At 41.1% G+C, this 20194-nt stretch overlaps 1 protein-coding gene across 3 annotated transcripts in view; it reads left to right on the forward strand.

Moving 5' to 3' along the window:
• Nucleotides 1-20194, forward strand: part of grin2a (glutamate ionotropic receptor NMDA type subunit 2A) — a 266902-nt gene that overhangs the window by 210260 nt on the left and 36448 nt on the right. For all 3 annotated transcript variants that reach the window (XM_033040431.1, XM_033040432.1, XM_033040433.1), the window contains exon 12: nt 15877-16064. In XM_033040431.1, coding sequence (XP_032896322.1) covers nt 15877-16064 — 188 coding nt within the window. The remainder of the gene's footprint in view (nt 1-15876; nt 16065-20194) is intronic.

Raw genomic sequence — 20194 nt, forward strand, 5'->3', positions numbered from 1 at the left:
TATAAATATACTCAATCCAAAGTCCAAACCCATACCTCAGACAAACTACCCCACACCACCTGTTTGTTCAGGAGATGATGGCTTGTGCTCTCTATAAAGCCTGTTTTATTGTTAATTGAAGAAACAAGGAACTGCAGATGTTGGTTTAGAAATAAAGACACCACGTGCTGGTGTAACTCAATGAGTCAGGCAGCATCACTGGATTACATGGATAGGTGACATTTTGGGTCGGGACACTTCTTCAGATTGATTATAAGGGGAAAGAAAGCCGGAAGAGAGGAGGGACCAGATAAAGCCAGGCAGGTAATAGACTGATACAAGTGAGGAGTGTTTTTTTTAATTGACAGAGGGTTGAATACTGAATTTTTTAATTGACAAAGGCCAAAGATGAAAAGACAGGAAGTGTGAGACAAAAGGATTGAAAAATTGCAAATTGTGAAGCTAGAGGAGGGAATATAGGTGGAAGGGGAGAAGGAGGGGTGAAATAGGTGTGATTCCAGGTGGGGCACAGAAGAGTGGGAGAGGGAAGAAGTGGTGGGGGGGGGGGGGGGTGGGGGGAGGGAGAGGGAGAGGGTTCTATAGCTATCTAAAATTGGAGAATTAAATGTTCATATGTTAGGTTGTAATCTACCCAAGAAGAATGAGGTGGTTGTTTCTCCTGTTTGCCAGCAACCTCACTCTGGCAATGGAATAGGCCCAGGGGCCGGATGAAACAGAAGGTGAATCTCTCGTTAATGCTGAGTATCACTGCAATTTTTTTTAATGCACAGTAGGAATCCAACTGAGTTTCAGCAGAGATGAAGGTTTACCTTCGAAGGTTCTTTATGTTGGCCCAGATTTGCTGGGAGCTGGAAGCCAACTGTGGTTGCCAATTTCTTACTGTTGATCCATAGTTACCGAGAGTGGGTTCTACATCCAGCCCCTGCAGACAGCTACATAGCAAATGGCCTGGCCCTGTGGTACAAGGCCTTTCATATCAATAACCGTGAGTCCTGCCCATAGAAATGCTTTGATGGCCACATAACCCATATCCCCAATTGACCCAAAACGGTCTACAAATTCCTCTATTATCTTTTAAAAAATGAACAGCAATCTTCTGTTAATTGATTAAAGAGAAAATATAGATTACTTGAAATTTGACACTCTCATTTGAAGCAACATCATATCATATTCCACTTCGTTAGCATATCCCAAAGGTATGAATACTGAAACCTCCAATGTTAAGTAATATCAACCCTTTCACCCTCTCTCTTTCCAGCCCCGCCCCCACCCCCTAAACTGGTAGTCACCTATTTCTCCCACTATCCCACCCCTCATTCCCATTCATTCTCTCTCAGTCCACTTTCCACATATATCCCTCCCTCTGGCTTTACATTTCATTTCTCTTCTCTGGTTATCTGACACTCTTTTGTCTTCTTTTCATTTCTATACTTTGTCACTTACTCCACCCATCTACCATCCATGACCCTCCCCCCCCCCCTCCCCCAGCTGTAGCTACCTGTCAATTCCCTGGCTTTGTCCTGCCACCCCCTCTCTTTTCTAGCTTTCTCCCCCCCCCCCTACAATCAGTCTGAAGAAAGTTCAGACCCAAAACATTGTCTGTCCATTCCTTCCACAGATGTTGCCTGACCCATTGAGTTATTCCAGCATCTACAGTCCCTTGTAGCTTCCTCTCTCTTTTGTAGCTATTCTTTTGCCTTAATGAATGAGGTGGTTGACCCTGAACCAGGTGAATGAATGAATGAATGAATGAATGAATGAATGAATGAATGAATGAATGAAAGATACTTTATTAACCCTTGGCTGAGGTGCAGTGGGTGGATCATTCAGAGCAGTTGCTGGGAAATGTCATGATGTTGGTTTTCTGGCACTTGGGGAAATTGTTGGCAATCATCAAAGAGGAAATTTGCAACTTGTCCATTAAGTTACTCTTCTGCATGAAACCCAACCAGTTACACCAGGAAATGCTGGTGTTTCACAGGAGAATTCCCAGTCATTATTCCCAATTAGCAGTTACTTGATTTTGTGCGTGTGTGTGAAAGGAGTCAAATTGGGATGATGGTTCAAGTGTGGAACTTGAATTGGAATTGGAGTGGAATTCTCTGCCACAGAAGGCAGTGAAGACCAATTATTTGGATGTTTTCAAGAGTGAGTTAGATATAGCTTAGGGCGATATCGGAATCAAAGGATAAGGGGAAAAAGCAGGAACGGGCTACTGATTTTGGCTGATCAGCCTTGATCATATTGAATGGCGGAGCTGGCTCGAAGGACCGAATGGCCTACTCCTGCACCTATTTTCTATGTTTCTATGTTTTTATGAACTTCACAGCTCACTAAGCTTCTGTGTAGCCTGGAAGGTGGTTGTATCAGCAATAAGACTGAATCACAGAAAAAAAAAATGTTATCTGTTCCCAGGAGGTGGAGTCATATATTGTACTGCCTTTGGGCTATTTACACAGGCCAGTTAATCTATCAACATGTCTCTGGGATGTGTCCAGAAATGCATAAGGCCACAGGTTGAGCATGCAAACACCACACAGGCAGCACCTCGGGTCAGGATCGAACCCAGTGACTGATGTTGCACCACCCAACTATCACAGAATAGGCTAGATAAATATTTTGGTTCTCAGCCCAAGATATCTTCTACCCATTTGTTCCTCTCCCCCGCCCAATCAAAACAATGATGAAGAGAAACTCAACCTTAGCACTATGATGCCCTATATCCCTTCCATATGCTTCAGATAAAATGATGCATCATATTGATTTCCAGAAAGCAATCGATAAAATACTTCAGCAAAAGTTATTGCGGAAAATTACAGCTTACAACGTAGGAGGTAACATTTTGGTGAGGGTGGAAGATTGACAGGCTAATTGAATAGAGAGAGTAGGCATAAATATGCCCTTTTCTGGTTGGCAGAATGTAATGAGTTGTGTGCCACATGGATGAGTGGTGGGAATTTACTGTATGTATGTCACTTGGGTGAAGACACCAACAATATGGTTGTTAAATCTTCGCTCCAGTTGTATTCTTTCCCCTAACGTTCTTATAAAATCTCTTAGGAATGTCCTTAATATTATCTGCCAGAGCTATCTCCTGTCCCCTAGTATCTGTCCTGTGAAAGATTTTAAACAGACCCTGGAGTGTATATGTATAAACAGAACTGCAGCATTTATTGTCTCTCTAAAACGGAATAGCTATGAAACTTTAGCTGTCAAATGAGTTTAATAAATATCAATATAACTTGTGAACAGAATATTAATTGTAACCCTTACAAAAACAATAGTCAGTCAGCATGTTGGAAAGATCACCGTTCTTTATTCATCCAAGATAGCTCTGATCTTAAACCTTCAGTTATTGTTGCTGCTTGCGGCAGGCTGAGTGTGGATGTCAGACAGCAGTGGTCTTGATTGTGATATCCTCTTGAAGGTTAGACATTCAACATCTTAGTCACGTGGTTACTTAAGTAAGAAAAACACAAAAAACTGGAGTAACTCAGCAGGACAGGCAGCATCTCTAGAGGACAGGAATGGGTGACGTTTCGGGTCGAGACCCTTCTTCAGACTGGTTACTTAAGTAAGATTTTTCTAATGTTAGACACAACTTACTTAAGTAACCACATGCCCCTAGATGTTGACCATCTGACCTTCAAGAATTGGCTTTAAATAGTGTCCAGTCAGAGCAAATCTTCAGAAGACTGAGAGAAAGCTGGCAAGGGAGTAAACAAGAACCATAAAACACTCAAGTTCTGAGGAAGTGAGTGTATTTTTCAAACAAATGTTCTCCCAGCATGTTCTTTAAATTGGGAAATCAAAGACTTCAATCTTTTGATTCTCTAACCAATAATTTTCATGGAAACCACAGGCTATGTGCAAATGATTGCCCTGCCTACACTTGATGGGAGAACTTGATTGTGTAATCAAATAAACAATACCACTTTCTCCAGATAGCATCTTTTAACAGTCATGAGTTTTAGTTCAAACCAAATGATCCTATTCAACATCATTAATTAAATAAACACCACTTACCTATTTTGTCAAAGTCACATTACAACGTCTTTTCGTGTCTTGCCTGTTCCTTTATCAACATTAACTTTTTCTCTCTGGTTGTGGAAACGATTGATGGCAACATAGGAAATAGGAGTAGGCTAAACATCCCTCTTGCTCAAAAGCAATCCCAATCCCCCACTTATTTCCCCTGTATCCTATTTTCTCGAACAGGCCTATTAACACCCTGCTGATTGTCCCACCACCCACCTGCACTCGTGGCAATTATGGCCACCTAAACTTGTGATGTGGAAGTAAACTGGAACACCTGGGGAAATTCAGATATTCACAGGAAGAGGGTGCAGACTCCACACAATAGAATGATTTTTATTTTAAAAAAGAGGCTCTGACAAGGCTATGGTGAGCTTAGGCCCAGACAAATCCGCCGATTTGCTGATATAACAAATACATGTGTATTTGCCATTGATAAATGTGTGGCTCTGAGTTTGGACCATACCTCTCTCTGTCAATGATTGTTTTACACAATTCGATGTCTGTCTCTCACCATCAATGTCTGTGTCTTTTCTCCCCCTCATACTTTTATTTCTCTGTTTATATTTGTATCTCTGTCTCTTTGCTCACATCCAACTGTCTCCTGCAATCCCCTAGCTTCAGATCTTCGTTTACTTCCAACATTTTTCTCTTTCTTTCTGTCTCATGCTATATTACTTGTTTCTAAAATCACTCTTATGTGCAAATATTGATTGAGTCCCTCGTCTCCAACCTGTCTCTGTTGTCTTCTCACGGCTTCAGATTTATCTCCTCGCTCAAATTCCATTTACTTACTTTGCTCTCCCTGTCACCTTCATCTCTAATCACTGACTACATTTTAGTCATCGTCTGCCTCTGCCCTTACTTCAGAACCATCACCTCTACTTGTCCACTCATCTCTCCCTGATGATACAGGGTACCTCAATGGTTTTATTTTCACTCAGCTTCTCCTTTGTCCCCACTCCTGTGGGAATATTCTTCCTTTGTTCACTTCTGTCTGGCTCAATTTTTTATCGGTCGAAGAGAATGCTGAATTTTACCAAAATATCCTCACCTTTTCACACACCTAAACGGGGGAACAATAAGGGGAAACCTTTTTGGGATAATTGCAATTGATAGCTCCAATCCATACCGAAACCTCAGGAATGAATTGGACTAAGTCAGACTGGAAATAAAACATATCTAATCCTTTGTGTAAGAAGGAACTGCAGGTGCTGGTTTAATCCGAAGATAGACACAAAAAGTTGGAGTAACTCAGCGGTGTGATATCTTGAGCTGAGGCACAGAATAACAAGTTAACTCCCTGATGACCGGAACTTCACTGCCCAGCTGCACTGTGGTTTATTCAATCATTTACAATCCTCCAACCAAAGGTGGCGCTATTACAAGCGGGACAGGCAGTACCTCTGGAGAGAGGAAATGGGTGCCGTCATATCTGACCCTTTACTGGATGTTCTAGATATGTAATGTGATAATGTAAGCAATTTGAACTCTTGCTCCCAAAATCCAATCTCAATTATTGCAATCTACCACAATGCAAGTTGAGAGTACATTTATTCCAACATAATTTTTTCTCCTGAATTCAGAACTAAATTCAAAAATAAGTAAAGTTTCAGTGATGCCGGAATGATGAGAATGGGAAAAGGAGCTTCTCAGATCTCTCCATCATTGAAACAGAATGGGGACCATCTATAACTTAACTTCAGTCCTTGCTTTGTCTCCCCTGCTCTTACTGCCCTTCACAAACATGAACATTATGCCTCATCAGGATTATTATCTGTTCAATGGGGAAAGATATGAGCAACTATAATAGGAACTTGAGGAGTTCCTATTATAGTTCCTATTTTTCCACACATAGGATGGTTGATGTATCTAACGAGGTACCGAAGGTGTTAGTTAAGGCAGGTACTAATGCAACTTTAAGGAACATTTAGACAGGTACATGGATAGGTCAGGTTTAGAGCGATATGGGCCAAATGCAGGCAGGTGGGACTAGTGTAATAATAATAATAATAAATTTTATTTATGGGCGCCTTTCAAGAGTCTCAAGGACACCTTACAAAAATTTAGCAAGTAGAGGAAAAACATGTAAGCGGAATGAAATAAATAGTAGAGACATGACTAGTACACAAATTAAAGACAGAATTCAATTCAAAACACAATATGAGGCAATTCAAGCACAGATGAAAAGGGAGGGGGACGTGGGGCTAAGGATAGGCAGAGGTGAAGAGATGGGTCTTGAGGCGGGACTGGAAGATGGTGAGGGACACGGAATTGCGGATCAGTTGGGGGAGGGAGTTCCAGAGCCTGGGAACTGCCCTGGAGAAGGCTCTGTCCCCCAAGCTGCGGAGGTTGGACTTGTGGATGGAGAGGAGACCGGCTGATGTGGATCTGAGGGACTGTGAGGGTTGGTAGGGGGAGAGGAGGTCAGTGAGATATGGGGGGGGGGCCAAATGGTGGAGGGCTTTGTAGGTGAGGACCAGGATTTTGTAGGTGATCCGGTGGGAGATGGGAAGCCAGTGAAGTTGTTTGAGGACTGGAGTGATGTGATGCCAGGATTTGGTATGGGTGATGAGTCAGGCGACTGCGTTCTGGACCAGTTGGAGTTGGTTGATGTAGGTGGAGCTGATGCCAAGGAGAAGTGAGTTGCAGTAGTCCAGTCGGGAGGAGATGAAGGCATGGTTGTAGATTGGATATGTTGGTCAGTGTGGGCAAGTTGGGCCGGAAAGCCTGTTTCCACGCAGTACGACTCGATGACTCTATAACTTGCATGATAGAAAATGTATGATGTTACTTGTTAATTATTTAGTGCAGTGAGAGAGCTACTTTTTTTCCCAGCTTCTGAAATCCAATCTCATTCTTTTGATAGCTGGCCTACATTGAATGAAAAATTAATTTAAAAAAATTGGCAGTAGAACTTGGTGATTACATTAGTTGCAAAGTTGAATAAACTGACATCTAATTTATCAAACTCTAATTTATCAAATGTTGGTCCTTTATTAGCTGCTGAGGCCTTATGTTACTTTTAAACTGTAATAACCTTAATGGACTAAAAGTTAGAATATTATCAATTAGTGTGTTGCAGTTTTCTACAGTGGGATGGATCACTCCAGCTTCATGCAAGGGAATGCTCCCACTAATCCTTTGAAATATATTCCTGGCTAAGCAATTTAAGTTCATAAAGATTCTACAAGATTCTACATGGATATCAACAATTATAGCAGGATATTGATCAGCTGGGCAAGCGGGCTGAAGAATGGCTAATGGAGTTTAATGCAGTTAAGTGTGAGATGTTGCAGTTTGGGAAGTCAAGCCAGGGTGGGACCATCACAGTAAATTGTAGGGCTCTGGGAATATTGTAGATCAGAGGGACTTGGAAGTCCAAGTACATAGTTTTATGAAACTAGTGTCACAAGTTCATAGGATGGTAAAGAAGGTGTTTGGTACGTAGACCTTCATTAGTTATGTTACAGAGTAGAGAACTTGGGATGTTATGTTACAGTTGTGCAATACATTGTGAGGTTGCATTTGGAGTATTGTGTTTGGTTTTGATCTCTCTGCTCTGGGAAGGATGTTATTAAGCTGGAAAGAGTGCAGATGAGATTTACTTGGATGTTGCCAGTTCTTGAGGGTCTGAGCTATAGGGTGAGCTTCGGCAAGCTAGGACTTTATTCCTTGGAGCGCAAGAGGCTGAGGATCTAATTGTATAGAGGTGTATAAAATCATGAGGTTGATTGATAGGGTGATTGCACAGTCTCTTACACAGAGTAGGGGAATCAAGAACCAGAGGACATGGGTTTAAGGTGAGAGGGGAAAGATTTAGTAGGAGCTTGAGAGGCAACATTTTCACTCAGAGATTGGTGGATATATGGAATGAGCTGCCAGAGGAGTAGTTGAGGCAGGTGCAGTAACAAGATTTAAAAGACACTTGCACAGATACATGGATAAGAAAGGTTTAGAGGGATATGGGCCATATGCGGGCAAATGGGACGAGCTTGAATGGGGCGTCTTGGTTGGCATGAAGGAGTTGTGCTGAAGGACCTGCTTCTATGTCTCCATGAGTTTATAACTATGTATTGTGAAATCCTTTAAAAGCAATAGAGCAGAGATCTATGGTGAACCTGTGGAGAATGGTTTTCAACAGTGCCAATTGCACAGGCTCCAGTTTATGTTGGACCTTGAACCAAATCACTTATTTCAAAGTGTTTGACAGGAACTTTACCAGACATATTTTGAGCCACATAGAGATATCTGACCAGATCATCCAGAAACATCTACCCAGTGTGTCTACCTAGCTGCACCAACCTGTTCCAGTTGCAGATGTGTAAACTGAGTCTCCGCCCCCTAGGAAGACTATCCAGGGACTAAGCAGGTTACAAAGTGTTGCATGAAGATTTTGGGAGAACTGATGGTTAGGACATCCATTAGGTTCCCCAATGTAAACCTTGTTGAAACATGGTCAGATCCTGGTCCACCGCTGAACTCCATGGGGAGTCGCCATGGAAATTGACAGCTGAGTTGCCTTGTCATTTTGGGTCTGACATATTTCTGGCACATAGGCTGGGTAATGGTGGCAGTTATGAGTAAACTCCATGTGATTATAATTCAAGGGACATATGAGGACACAGGCAAGGAAGAAAGCATTTGGCAGGCATACCTCCATCGATCAGTGTATTGAGTACAGGAGTTGAATATCATGTTGCAGTTGTACAAGATGTAATACAAGAGGCCACATTTGAAGTACTGTGTTCATTTCTGGACGCCTTGCTATAGGAACGATGCCATGAAACTAGAAAGGATGCAAGAAAAGATTTACGAGGATTTACCAATCTGGTTTTTTTAAGCAGGAGGAGAGGCTGGATAGACTGGATCTTTTTTTCCCGGTCGTGTTGGGGGCTGAGGGGTGACCCTATAGAGCTATGTAATATCATGAAGGACATAGACACCATGAATAGCTGTGACCATCTTTTCCTCATCTAAAATTAGAAGGCACAGATTTCAGGTGAGAATGTAAAGATTAAAAATGGATGTAAAGGGCAATTTATTTTTACACAGAGGGCGCTGTGTATATGGAGTGAGCTGCTAGACGAAGTGGTAGAGACATCTACAACATCTAAAATTGATATTGAAGGAGTACAGCGTAGGTTCACCAGGTTAATTCCTGGGATGGCGGGACTGACATGATGAAAGAATGGATCGACTGGGCTTATATTCACTGGAATTTAGAAGGATGAGAGGGCACCTTATAGAAACATATAAAATTCTTAAAGGATTAGACAGGCTAAATGCAGGAAAGCATTTTCTGATGTTGGGGGAGTCCAGAACCAGGGGTCACGGTTTAAGAATAAAGGGTAGACCATTTAGGACTGAGATGTGGAAAAATATTTTCACCTAGAGAGTTGTGAATCTGTGGAATTCTCTGCCACAGAATGCAGTGGAGGCCAATTCACTGGGTGCACTCACGAGAGAGTTAGATATATCTCTTAGGGCTAACGGAATCAAAGGCTATGGGGAGAAAGTAGGAACAGTTTACTGATTTTGGATGATCAGCCATGATCATATTGAATGGTGGTGCTGGCTTGAAAGGCTGAATGGCCTACTCCTGCAACTATTCTCTATGTTTCTATGTTTCTAACAGACAATTGGACTGATACATGGGTAGGAAAGGGATATGGGCCAGATGCTGGCAAGTGGGACTCGCTTGGTTAGGCAATTTTGTGTTTAGTTTATTGCCACGTGTACTGAGGTACAGTGAAAAGCTTTGGTTGCCAACTTGGTTGCCCTGGACAAGTTGAACTGGAGGACCTGTTTCCATGTCTCTATGACTCTAAGGTCTTTTTGGGATAGGATTGAGGAAATTGTGTGGATGTTTTGAATGCGTGGGATTGCCAGACTAAAAATCTGTCTGACAGAACATTTAAAAACATTCTTATTTTGGAATGATTGAGCATATTCTGCAACTTTGCAAGTTTAAAATGTAATTATTGCCCTTTCCTCAAGGCCATTTAAACTTGGTAACTGTGATCTCTGTGAATTAAGTTGCAGGAAAAAATCTGTGTCATTTGCTTTCTGCCTGAAGTGCTTTGATTTTAGATTTTTGTGATGTCAAATGATTTTCAATGTCAAGCTTCCCTGTTGGTAAATGAAAGGCTCTGTGCATTCTGCTGAAAAAGAAACAAAATATCAGCAGCAGTCTCAATGAACTGACTCCAAGTGTGACCTAGAAACCTTAAGCATAATGGAAAAATAGAACTGTGTTTAGCTGTTCTAAGCATCGTAAACATGGACCTAAAAGCTACAAAATTATTGCTCTAAATTCCTGCTGATTTTTAAACAGTCGACAGGGCTGATTTTATGAAGTTACTATAAATTAGAATTATATTTTATTTATTGTTAATAAGTGCATGAAAAATCATATGTTTAACTTTACTTAGAAGGGTATTGTCTTCAGACTTGGAAGATACCTGACTTAAAATGTTGCCCATCTATTCCCTCCACAGATGCTGCCTGACCTGCTGAGTTACATCAGTACTTTGTGTTTTGCTCAAGATTCCAGTATCCAGGCACAAAACCTAAATAACCTGCTGGAAATCTGAGATTAGTTTAGTTTAGTTTAGTTTAGACAGGCAGCGAGGAAACAGGCCCCTTCAGATAACTGAGTCCACACCGACTAGCGACCCCCACACATTAACACTACCCTCCACACACAAGGTCCAATTTTACATTTAAACCAAGCCAATTAACCTACAAACCTGTACGTCTTAGGAGTGTGGGAGGAAACTGAAGATCTCGGAGAAAACCCACACAGGTCATGAGGAAAATGGACAAACTCTGTACAGACGAGCACCCGTAGTCAGGATCGAACCCGGGTCTCTGGCCCCATCAGGCAGTAGCTCTACTGCTGCGCCACATAAAAATAGAAAATGTTGTATAAACATATCAAGACAGGGAGCATCTGTGAAATGGAGTTAATAATTTTAGTCAAATCAAATTTACAACTCCAAAGACAATGACAAATAACATTGACTGGTCGTTGACCCGGTTATTCATGGTATTTGGAAAGACATGACGACAATTAAGCAAGAAATTTGTTAACCTTTAAAAACTTGAGCTCAGAAGGATCATGCTTAGTACATTTTTCACATCACGTGGAAAGGAGCATGTGAACAAAAATCACTCTGCTCTAGGCACATTATTATGTCCTAATTATGTTTCAAAATGAATTTAATATTACAGTGCTAATATGGGGCATTGAAACAAAATATATTGTGCATTGTGTTTCAATTTCTAATGGCTTCTTCTACTAAACATGTTGTGTTCATTTTGCATCATGTTTCATTTTGGTCCTGCGTTTGGATTCTCATTGTAGATAGATGTTTTGTTTGCCAGAAGTCGTATTATTTCTGATCCACATTTCTGAATCTTTTCCCCATATCTAACTTTATAAAAAGTGTTTAAGAGAGTGTTTTTCTCACAATGGGTGATGGGTGTATGGAACGAGTTGCTGGAAGAGGTAGTTGAGGCAGGGACTAGACATTTAGACAGGTACATGGATAGGACAGGTTTAGAGGGATATGGGCCAAATGCAGGCAAGTGGGACTAGTGTGGATGGGACATGTTTGTCGGTGTGGGCAGGATGGGCTGAAGGGCCTGTTTCCATGCTGTATGACTATAACTCTATGAGTGTGACTTGTTTTTGTTCACTCAATCGCAAGTTGTACTCTATCTCCAAAATTTGGTTGCTTTGACATCAGCAAAATCAAATTTTGGAAGTGAATTTAGCACTTGCAGCTGCAAATTAAACTTTTGCTCATTGTTTGTAAATGACATTTATTTTAAGGAACAAATACATCAGTTCTTTGTTTTACACTGAAATTTCTATCTGTAAGTGTGAATCTGTAACATGATACAGTTCCTAACAGTTAAAAGCAGCACATTAAAAAATGCATCATGCTGTGTTATCTACTGTTATTATGCAAAAGAAAGGTGTTTAGATTTTATTAAACAAGGTCAATGTAAATAAGGATAATAGCACAAAAAAACACAAAGCGTTAGAGCAACTCAGTGGGTCAGGCAGCATCTCTGAAGGATATGGATACATTTTGGGTCGGGTCGGGTCGGGTCCTTTTTCCAGACTGCACAATGTTATCCAAAGAAATTACCTCAATAAACTAAATGGATTGGAAGATAAAAAAATTACAGGTAGCAGCTATGTAACTCTTTACATCCAGAGGTTAACACAAAGGAAGACACAAAATGCTGGAGTAACTCAGCGGGACAGGCAGCATCTTTGGAGAGAAAGAATGGGTGATGTTTCGGGTCGAGACCCTTCTTCAAGCGTTTATCGGCACTGGGCCTGTCCTCGCTGGAGTTTAGAAGAATGAGGGGGGACCTCATTGAAACATACAGAATAGTGAAAGGCTTGGATAGAGTGGATGTGGAGAGGATGTTTCCACTAGTGGGAGAGTGTAGGACTAGAGGTCATAGCCTCAGAATTAAAGGACATTATTTTAGGAAGGAGATGAGGAGCAATTTCTTTAGTCAGAGGGTGGTGAATCTGTGGAATTCTTTCCCACAGAAGGCTGTGCGCCCAAGTCAGTGGATATTTTTAAGGCACAGATAGATAGATTCTTGATTAGCACAGGTGTCAGAGGTTATGGGGAGATGGCAGGTGAATGGGGTTGAGAGGGAGAGATAGATCAGCCGTGATTGAATGGCGGAGTGGACGATGGGCCAAATGGCCTAATTCTACTCCTATTCCTTATGGCCTTATGACTTACCAGTGACAATTGCAGTCGCTTTAAATCTATTCCCACAGTCTCTGTCCCTCTTGTAAAATTTATGCTGACAATTATGCTGACAAATGAGGTGACAGCAGCGAGGTAAACTGTAGAAGCAGAGACAAGGGAATAAGTGATGTCAGAATGAGAATAACATTGAGGAGTCTGAGGTTCCCGTTTATAAACAGTCTAGGCACTTGCTTGTTTATCTCTGCAATTAATGATCCACTAAATTAATGGACCACTAATGAAATCAAGTGGAATGGGTGAATAAGAACATACAATTTCTGAGTGTGTCATTTGCTGACAGACCATTCATTACTGCAAAAGCAGACTCATAATTTTCTGTAAAGCTCCTCTTCTCAACATCACACTCACTGTATAAGGGGCACCATTCGGCAACAACCTTTTCTGGCCAAATTTTCTGATATTGACACTTTAACTAAAAATGTGTTGATTTATTATGATCTAAAAAAATCTTATTGCGAAATTCTGTAACAGTTCAACAAAAGATTTCCGGTATTCTCTCCTGAAGATCAAAATAAACTCCAAAACTATTTTTTTTTATCTGCTAGAAAAGTATTTGCACTTTCCTTTCCTTTCCATAAATGATGAGACTGAAAAATAGAACCTTAATATAAACACATCATCATATCCAGAGCAGGAAATAGCTGTCTAATTAATTTACCCTGAGAATGATGAAATAATTACTTGCTATTCCCCATTCGTTAAACTACTATCAAGTTCTTGGAGTTTTATGTAAACCGTAAGCAATTAACTCAGCCATTAATCATTCACTACTAAGAATTTTGAGGTAATATGACTTACAGTATTTATCAGTCTGAAAAAGGCTTTACCCAAAACGTCACCCATTCCTTCTCTCCAGAGATGCTGCCTGTCCCGCTGAGTTAATCCAGCATTTTAAGTAAGTAAGTAAGGAAGTTTATTGGCCAAGTATTCACATACAAGGAATTTGCCTTGGTGCTCCGCCCACAAGTAACAGCATGACATACAGTGACAGTTACGAATGACTCAGAAAACACTAAACATTAATAATAATAAAACATTAATGATAAAACACCATTGATCAAGCATGTGAACCAACAAAATACCAGATCAAAGGGAGGCTACAGATTTTTGGCTGTTGAGTAGAGCAACTACTCGTGGATAAAAACTGTTTTTATGTCTGGCTGTGGCAGCTTTGACGGTCCGGAGTCGCCTTCCAGAGGGAAGTGATTTTGTGTCTACCTTCAACTTTAAAGGGGTTAGAATAACTTGATCAAAGCATGCTGAGGTATTTTCAATTTAAATCTTCTGTCCTAATTTACCCATATGACATTGATTTTTTACTTGTGATATTGACCAGCAACTTGAGTGGAAGAGTTGTGTGGTGCATAGACTGAAAAGCTGGGAGATGCAAAAGTGAGATTCACCAGTGGGTCGGACAAGATAAGGTGCAGCAGTTCGTCCCTAGTCAGAAATGCCAAACCTTTTACATTTTAGCAGCTCCAAGTTGAATTCTACTTCTCCATACTTGAGATTTGCTTGCATTGACTACTTACCAATGAAGTAACTCAGCCTAGCATTCCAAGTAGGCATTTTCTCTTTCCAAGATGGATATAGGACAGCAGAGGGGCAGAAATAGACTGAAATGATCACTTGGAAATTTCACATATGGGGATCAAGGTGGGGAGAGAGTGATTTTTCTCATCATTCGCCATAATAATAACTTTTGCAACTGGCTGGAAGTATTTGCTGGAGGTATTCAAGATTTTGTAAAGGATGTTTCTAGTATAGCAAGGAACTGCAGATGCTGGTTTAAACCAACGATATACACAAAATGCTGGAGTAACTCAGCGGGACAGGCAGCAGCATCTCGGGAGAGAAGGAATTGGCGACGTTTCGGGTCAGTCTGAAGAAAGGCTACGACCCGAAGCATCACCCATTCCTTCTCTCCAGAGATGCTGCCTGTCCCGCTGAGTTACTCCAGCATTTTGTGTCTATTTTCTAATATAGCCTTTACCTACCATTGGGGATGTATATACTGTATGTATAGAGAAAGCAGTCACTAATTAAATCCAAGAGTTTGGTTAGAATGCGGAACTTGATTCCTCAAAGTGTAGTTGAAGTAAATAGCAAAGGTGCATTCTAGATGATAAAGTAAGGTATAGAAAGATTTGTTGATCGATGTAGCAGAGAGGGAGAAAAGCATGAATAGAGCAAAAACACCAATTAAGCACCTGTTGGGCCAAACAGCCCGGTTCCCGAGAGAGTCTGAAACCTATATAAATTATGTCAACTTCAGTGGAGCTATTATTGAGGTGGCAAGATAGACATTCGTATGTAGTTATGAGATTCAGGAAAACTTCACAATAATAATGAAAACTTGGATCATGCCATGTGATGTATCCACCACTCCTTGATTCAGTCTCTTGAGCTTTTAACTGTCCTATTTTCATTTAGCCCACATTGAGGGTGAAACCTATTTGAAGTTGTTATTCTAATCTAATTCACAAGATAAAAAAAACTCCTGTGCTTGCAAGTATTAACTTGTAATTGTAGTCACTCCAAGTTAATACTTGGAAGTATGGTGCTTTTGGGGCACTGTCTTTACAATCGTTATAGAGTCATGGAGTCAAACAACATGGCAACAGGCCCATTGGCCCAACTTGCCCACACCGACCAACATGCCCCATCTAAACTAGTCCCACCTGTCTGCTTTTGGTCCATATAATAATAATAATAATATCCCTCTAAACCTACTCCATCCATGTCCCTGTCTAAATGTTTCTTAAGCGTTGGAATGGCATGTGTACGTTGCGATAGTACCTGTTCCAAGGAACCTCATCCCATAGAATATTGGTAAAATCTCTCTATCAAGTTAGAAAATATAGCAAGGATGATTTCAATCATTAATAAATATGCAGTAAGAATTTGTGTATTGCAAGTTGGGTTTTAAACAAAATTTGAGTGGGCAGCAGTTGTGCCTGATCTGTGCAGGACGATACTGCTGTCAAACCTAATGGTGCTGTTTACAGTCATTTCATTTCTTTTATTTTAGAAAGTTGGATGCGTTCATTTATGATGCAGCAGTGCTGAATTACATGGCTGGGAGAGATGAAGGTTGCAAGCTGGTCACGATCGGCAGTGGATATGTGTTCTCTACCACCGGCTATGGGATAGCTTTGCAGAAAAGCTCGCCCTGGAAGCGGCAGATTGACTTAGCCCTCCTCCAATTTGTCGGTGACGGTATGTATATTACCCATGGACTCGTGAGAATCTGTTGAATATTCCTTGCCTCTTTTATTCTTTTGGTGAAATTATTCCTCCTCACTACGAAGCTCCATCGAGAGAAGTAATTTCTCTGAAGTACAGGCTTGAGATATTAAACCAAGATGGGAGAGTTTATAGTGGTCTGTAGATATTAGAATATACAGAGCAAAAATTGACAATAAATCTGTCCAAAGTTTAGAACCATGAAATTAGTTTTTTTCAGCCAGAAAGATCTTTTTTTTAAATGAACATAGATTTTCAAATATAGCGGAGCTTTTTAATTTCTTTTCAGATATGGATTCCAAATCTTTTGTGATTTTAGCCATCTGCTGTACCCATCACCTCTGATACTTTAAACTGAAAGAATAATGCATTGAAATGTTATCCCCACTTTCATCTGCACATATGTGACCTTACCCGTTGAGTGTTTCAGCGGCTTCCTGGTTTTATTTCAGTTTCTCAGCAGGTGTCGAATCTTTGCTCTTGAAAATTCAGTCAAAGTCTAAATTTGAAAAATTTCTTCCAGAACTACACAGCATCTGTAGAGTTGCAGGCGTGTTCCCCACTGTTACATAGAGAATTGGAACCACTTTTGAGATCGGATAACTGAATGTGAAGCTTTTTAGAAGATATGTTTTCTTGTTACTTTTTACACCATAGTAAAATCTATTTGAAAATGTTGATTTCTGATGGACTGTGTTTGATGTACGATCATCGAGTTAATGTGTCTGGCCCTTGTATGGGGGTTGCAGTTAAGTGATGTTCCATTGCACTATTATTACAGAACTTTGTCATAGTTTTTTTAATAACCCTCAGATGTATAACCTCGGACTCTTATTCCTTGGAGGGCAGGTGGATGAGGGATGATCTTATAGAGGTGTACTAAATCACGAGAAGAATAGATCAGGTAGACGCACAGTGTCTCTTGCCCAGAGTAGGGGAATCGAGAACCAGAGGACATAGGTTTAAGGTGAGGGGGAAAGATTTAATAGGAACCTGAGGGGTAACTTTTTTACACAACGGGACAATAGACAATAGACAATAGGTGCAGGAGTAGGCCATTCGGCCCTTCGAGCCAGCACCGACATTCAATGTGATCATGACTGATCATCCCCAATCAGTACCCCGTTCCTGCCTTCTCCCCATATCCCCTAACTCCACTATTTTTAAGAGCCCTATCTAGCTCTGTCTTGAAAGAATCCAGAGAACCTGCCTCCACCACCCTCTGAGGCAGAGAATTCCACAGACTCACCACTCTCTGTGAGAAAGAGTGTTTCCTCGTCTCCGTTCTAAATGGCTTACTCCTTATTCTTAAACTGTGGCCCCTGGTTCTGGACTCCCCCAACATCGGAAACATGCCTTCCTGTCCAAACCCTTAACAATCTTATATGTTTCAATTAGATATCCTCTCATCCTTCTAAACTCCAGAGTGTACAAGCCCAGCTGCTCCATTCTCTCAGCATATGACAATCCCGCCATCCCGGGAATTAACCTTGTAAACCTACGCTGCACTCCCTCAACAGCAAGAATGTCCTTCCTCAAATTAGGGGACCAAAACTGCACACAATACTCCGGGTGTGGTCTCACTAGGGCTCTGTACAATTGTACAAGGTGGATGTATGGAAGGAGCTGCCAGAGGAGGTAGTTGAGGTGGGCATTATCGCAAGGTTTAAGAAACATTTAGACAGACACATGGATAGTACAGGTTTAGAGTGATATTGGACAAACAGACACAGGTGGGACTAGTGGAGATGGGACATGTAGGTCGGTGTGGGTAAGTTGGGCTGAAGGGCCTGTTTACACACTGTAATTAGAAAGAACTAGGAGTAAGATCTCAGCTTAGACATTTTTATGATTTTTTTTAATGCCAGTAAGGGGTTGGGGAGCTAAATATTATTGCAGCTATTTCTCAGAAAATTTAGTGGCTCATTAATCTGGGATCTTGTGTTGGAGGGGCTGGAGGTAAGTAATATTTTTTTGTCTTGAAAGATTGATTCAGAGTTATGCAGTGCCATTGGTAAACTCCGGATGTTCTCGAGTGTTTCAGAACTAAATAAGTGCTTTTGAAGTTTAGTTAATCATGGAGGAAACACGGCAGCTAATCTGGGCACTAAGATGGACAAAAAACATTGCAACAATGACCAGATAATCATGTTTAGAGATGCTGACTGAAAGATAAATAATGCTAAGGAAATGTTGTTTTGTGTATTTTTTAAGGCAACTAAAACTGACATTTTGCATGTTTTAATGATTGGATAAGTTGTAGGATTACTCCCAATTACTCTGTTAGAAAATAATACAAAAAGTGATTGCTATGGGGCCATGAGAAGATGTATCCCACCACTCTCCACAACCTCTTCCCATCCACCACTCTCATTTCACAAAATTCAAGAAATAAAAGAAAGTTGATTTTATAACAATGATTATGAAACTAGGGAATTGTTGTAAAACAAAACATCCAGGCCACTAACAGCTTTTGGGGAGCAAATCTGCCATCCTTACATGATCTTGTATATTCTGGAATTTAGAAGGATGAGAGGAGATCTTTTTGAAACATATAAGATTATTAAGGGTTTGGACACGCTTGAGGCAGGAAACATGTTCCCGATGTTGGTGGAGTCCAGAACCAGGGGCCCCAGTTTAAGAATATGGGGTAGGCCATTCAGAACGGAGATGAGGAAAAACTTTTTCACACAGAGGGTTGTGAATCTGTGGAATTCTCTGCCTCAGAAGGCATTGGAGGCCAATTCTCTGAAAGCTTTCAAGAGAGAGTTAGATTGAGCTCTTAAAGATAGCGGAGTCAGGGGAAATGGCGAGAAGGCAGGAACAGGCTACTGATTGTTGATGATCAGCCATGATCACAGTGCATGGCGGTGCTGGCTCGAAGGGTCGAATGGCCTACTCCTGCACCTACTGGCTATTGTCTATTGTCTAGTGTTTATCTGGCTGATATGTGACTACAGATGCATAAAAGTATGGTTGACTATGAAATTGCCCAGCAAGCAAATATGTTCAAACAGACGACTAAACGGCAATAAATGCTGGCCACATCCCAAAAATGAATAAATTAAAATGTATTTGCTACCTTTACGAGGATGTTGCCAGGATTTACGAGGATGGTGCCAGTACTCGAGGGCCTGAGCTATAGGGAGATGTTACCTATGCTAAGAGCTATTCCTTGGAGCGCAGGAGGATGAGAGATGACCTTATAGAGTTGTACAAAATCATGAGAGGAATAGATCGGGTAGTTGCACAGAGTCTCTTGTCCATAGTAGGGGAATTAAGAACCAGAGGACATATGTTCAAGGTGAGGGGGAAGATTTAATAGGAACCTGTAGGATACCTTTTTCACATAAAGGGCAGTGGGTGTATGAAACGAGTGTATGGTGTGTGTGTAGGAGGTAATTGAGGCAGGTACTATCGCAACATTTAAGAAACAGTTAGACATGTACATGGAGGGATATGAGCCAAACGCAAGCAGGTGGGACTAGTGTAGATGGGATATTTTGGTCGGGTTGGACAAGTTAGGCTGAAGGGCATGTTTCCACGCTGTATGACTCTCTGACTCTATGTATATATATCGCTCTCCATCCCTACTTCACACTGCTCTACCTGTGAGTGCCCTTATTTGCTTGGCCTGAAATCAATGTTTGCACACTGCCGCTGCAAGTCCGGCAGTTGCTGGAACCTTCCCCAATTAATATGAATCAGGCCTGGAAACCAGGCGCCGAGAACAGCGTTCCGCACTGAGTCTGATTCACCTTCACTGTCAGATTTTTATGCAGTGGGGGAGATTGGTTAAAAAAAATGCTGCCAAAAAAATGAGGACATCCCAGAGAGATGGTAGACATTGCTCCTCCCTTACCTGTGTTAAACAGGCAGATAAAATGAAGTCAATTGAACAACATTTCGGGCAACAGTGCAATGTGCAGCCGGTCCCATTTATGCGCGGTTAATGCAAGTGATTGAAGGGATTTTAACTACTGTGTTATAACGATCTGGCCAATATAAACTTACACAGTATATTATTCTGCACCCCCTACAAAGGCTGAGAAGGTTCTCTCGCAGGTGCCATCGACTTGTGTTAACTTCATTTAACTCCTCAT

Source organism: Amblyraja radiata, chromosome 22, assembly GCF_010909765.2.
Source record: "Amblyraja radiata isolate CabotCenter1 chromosome 22, sAmbRad1.1.pri, whole genome shotgun sequence".
NCBI classification, from domain to species: domain Eukaryota; kingdom Metazoa; phylum Chordata; class Chondrichthyes; order Rajiformes; family Rajidae; genus Amblyraja; species Amblyraja radiata.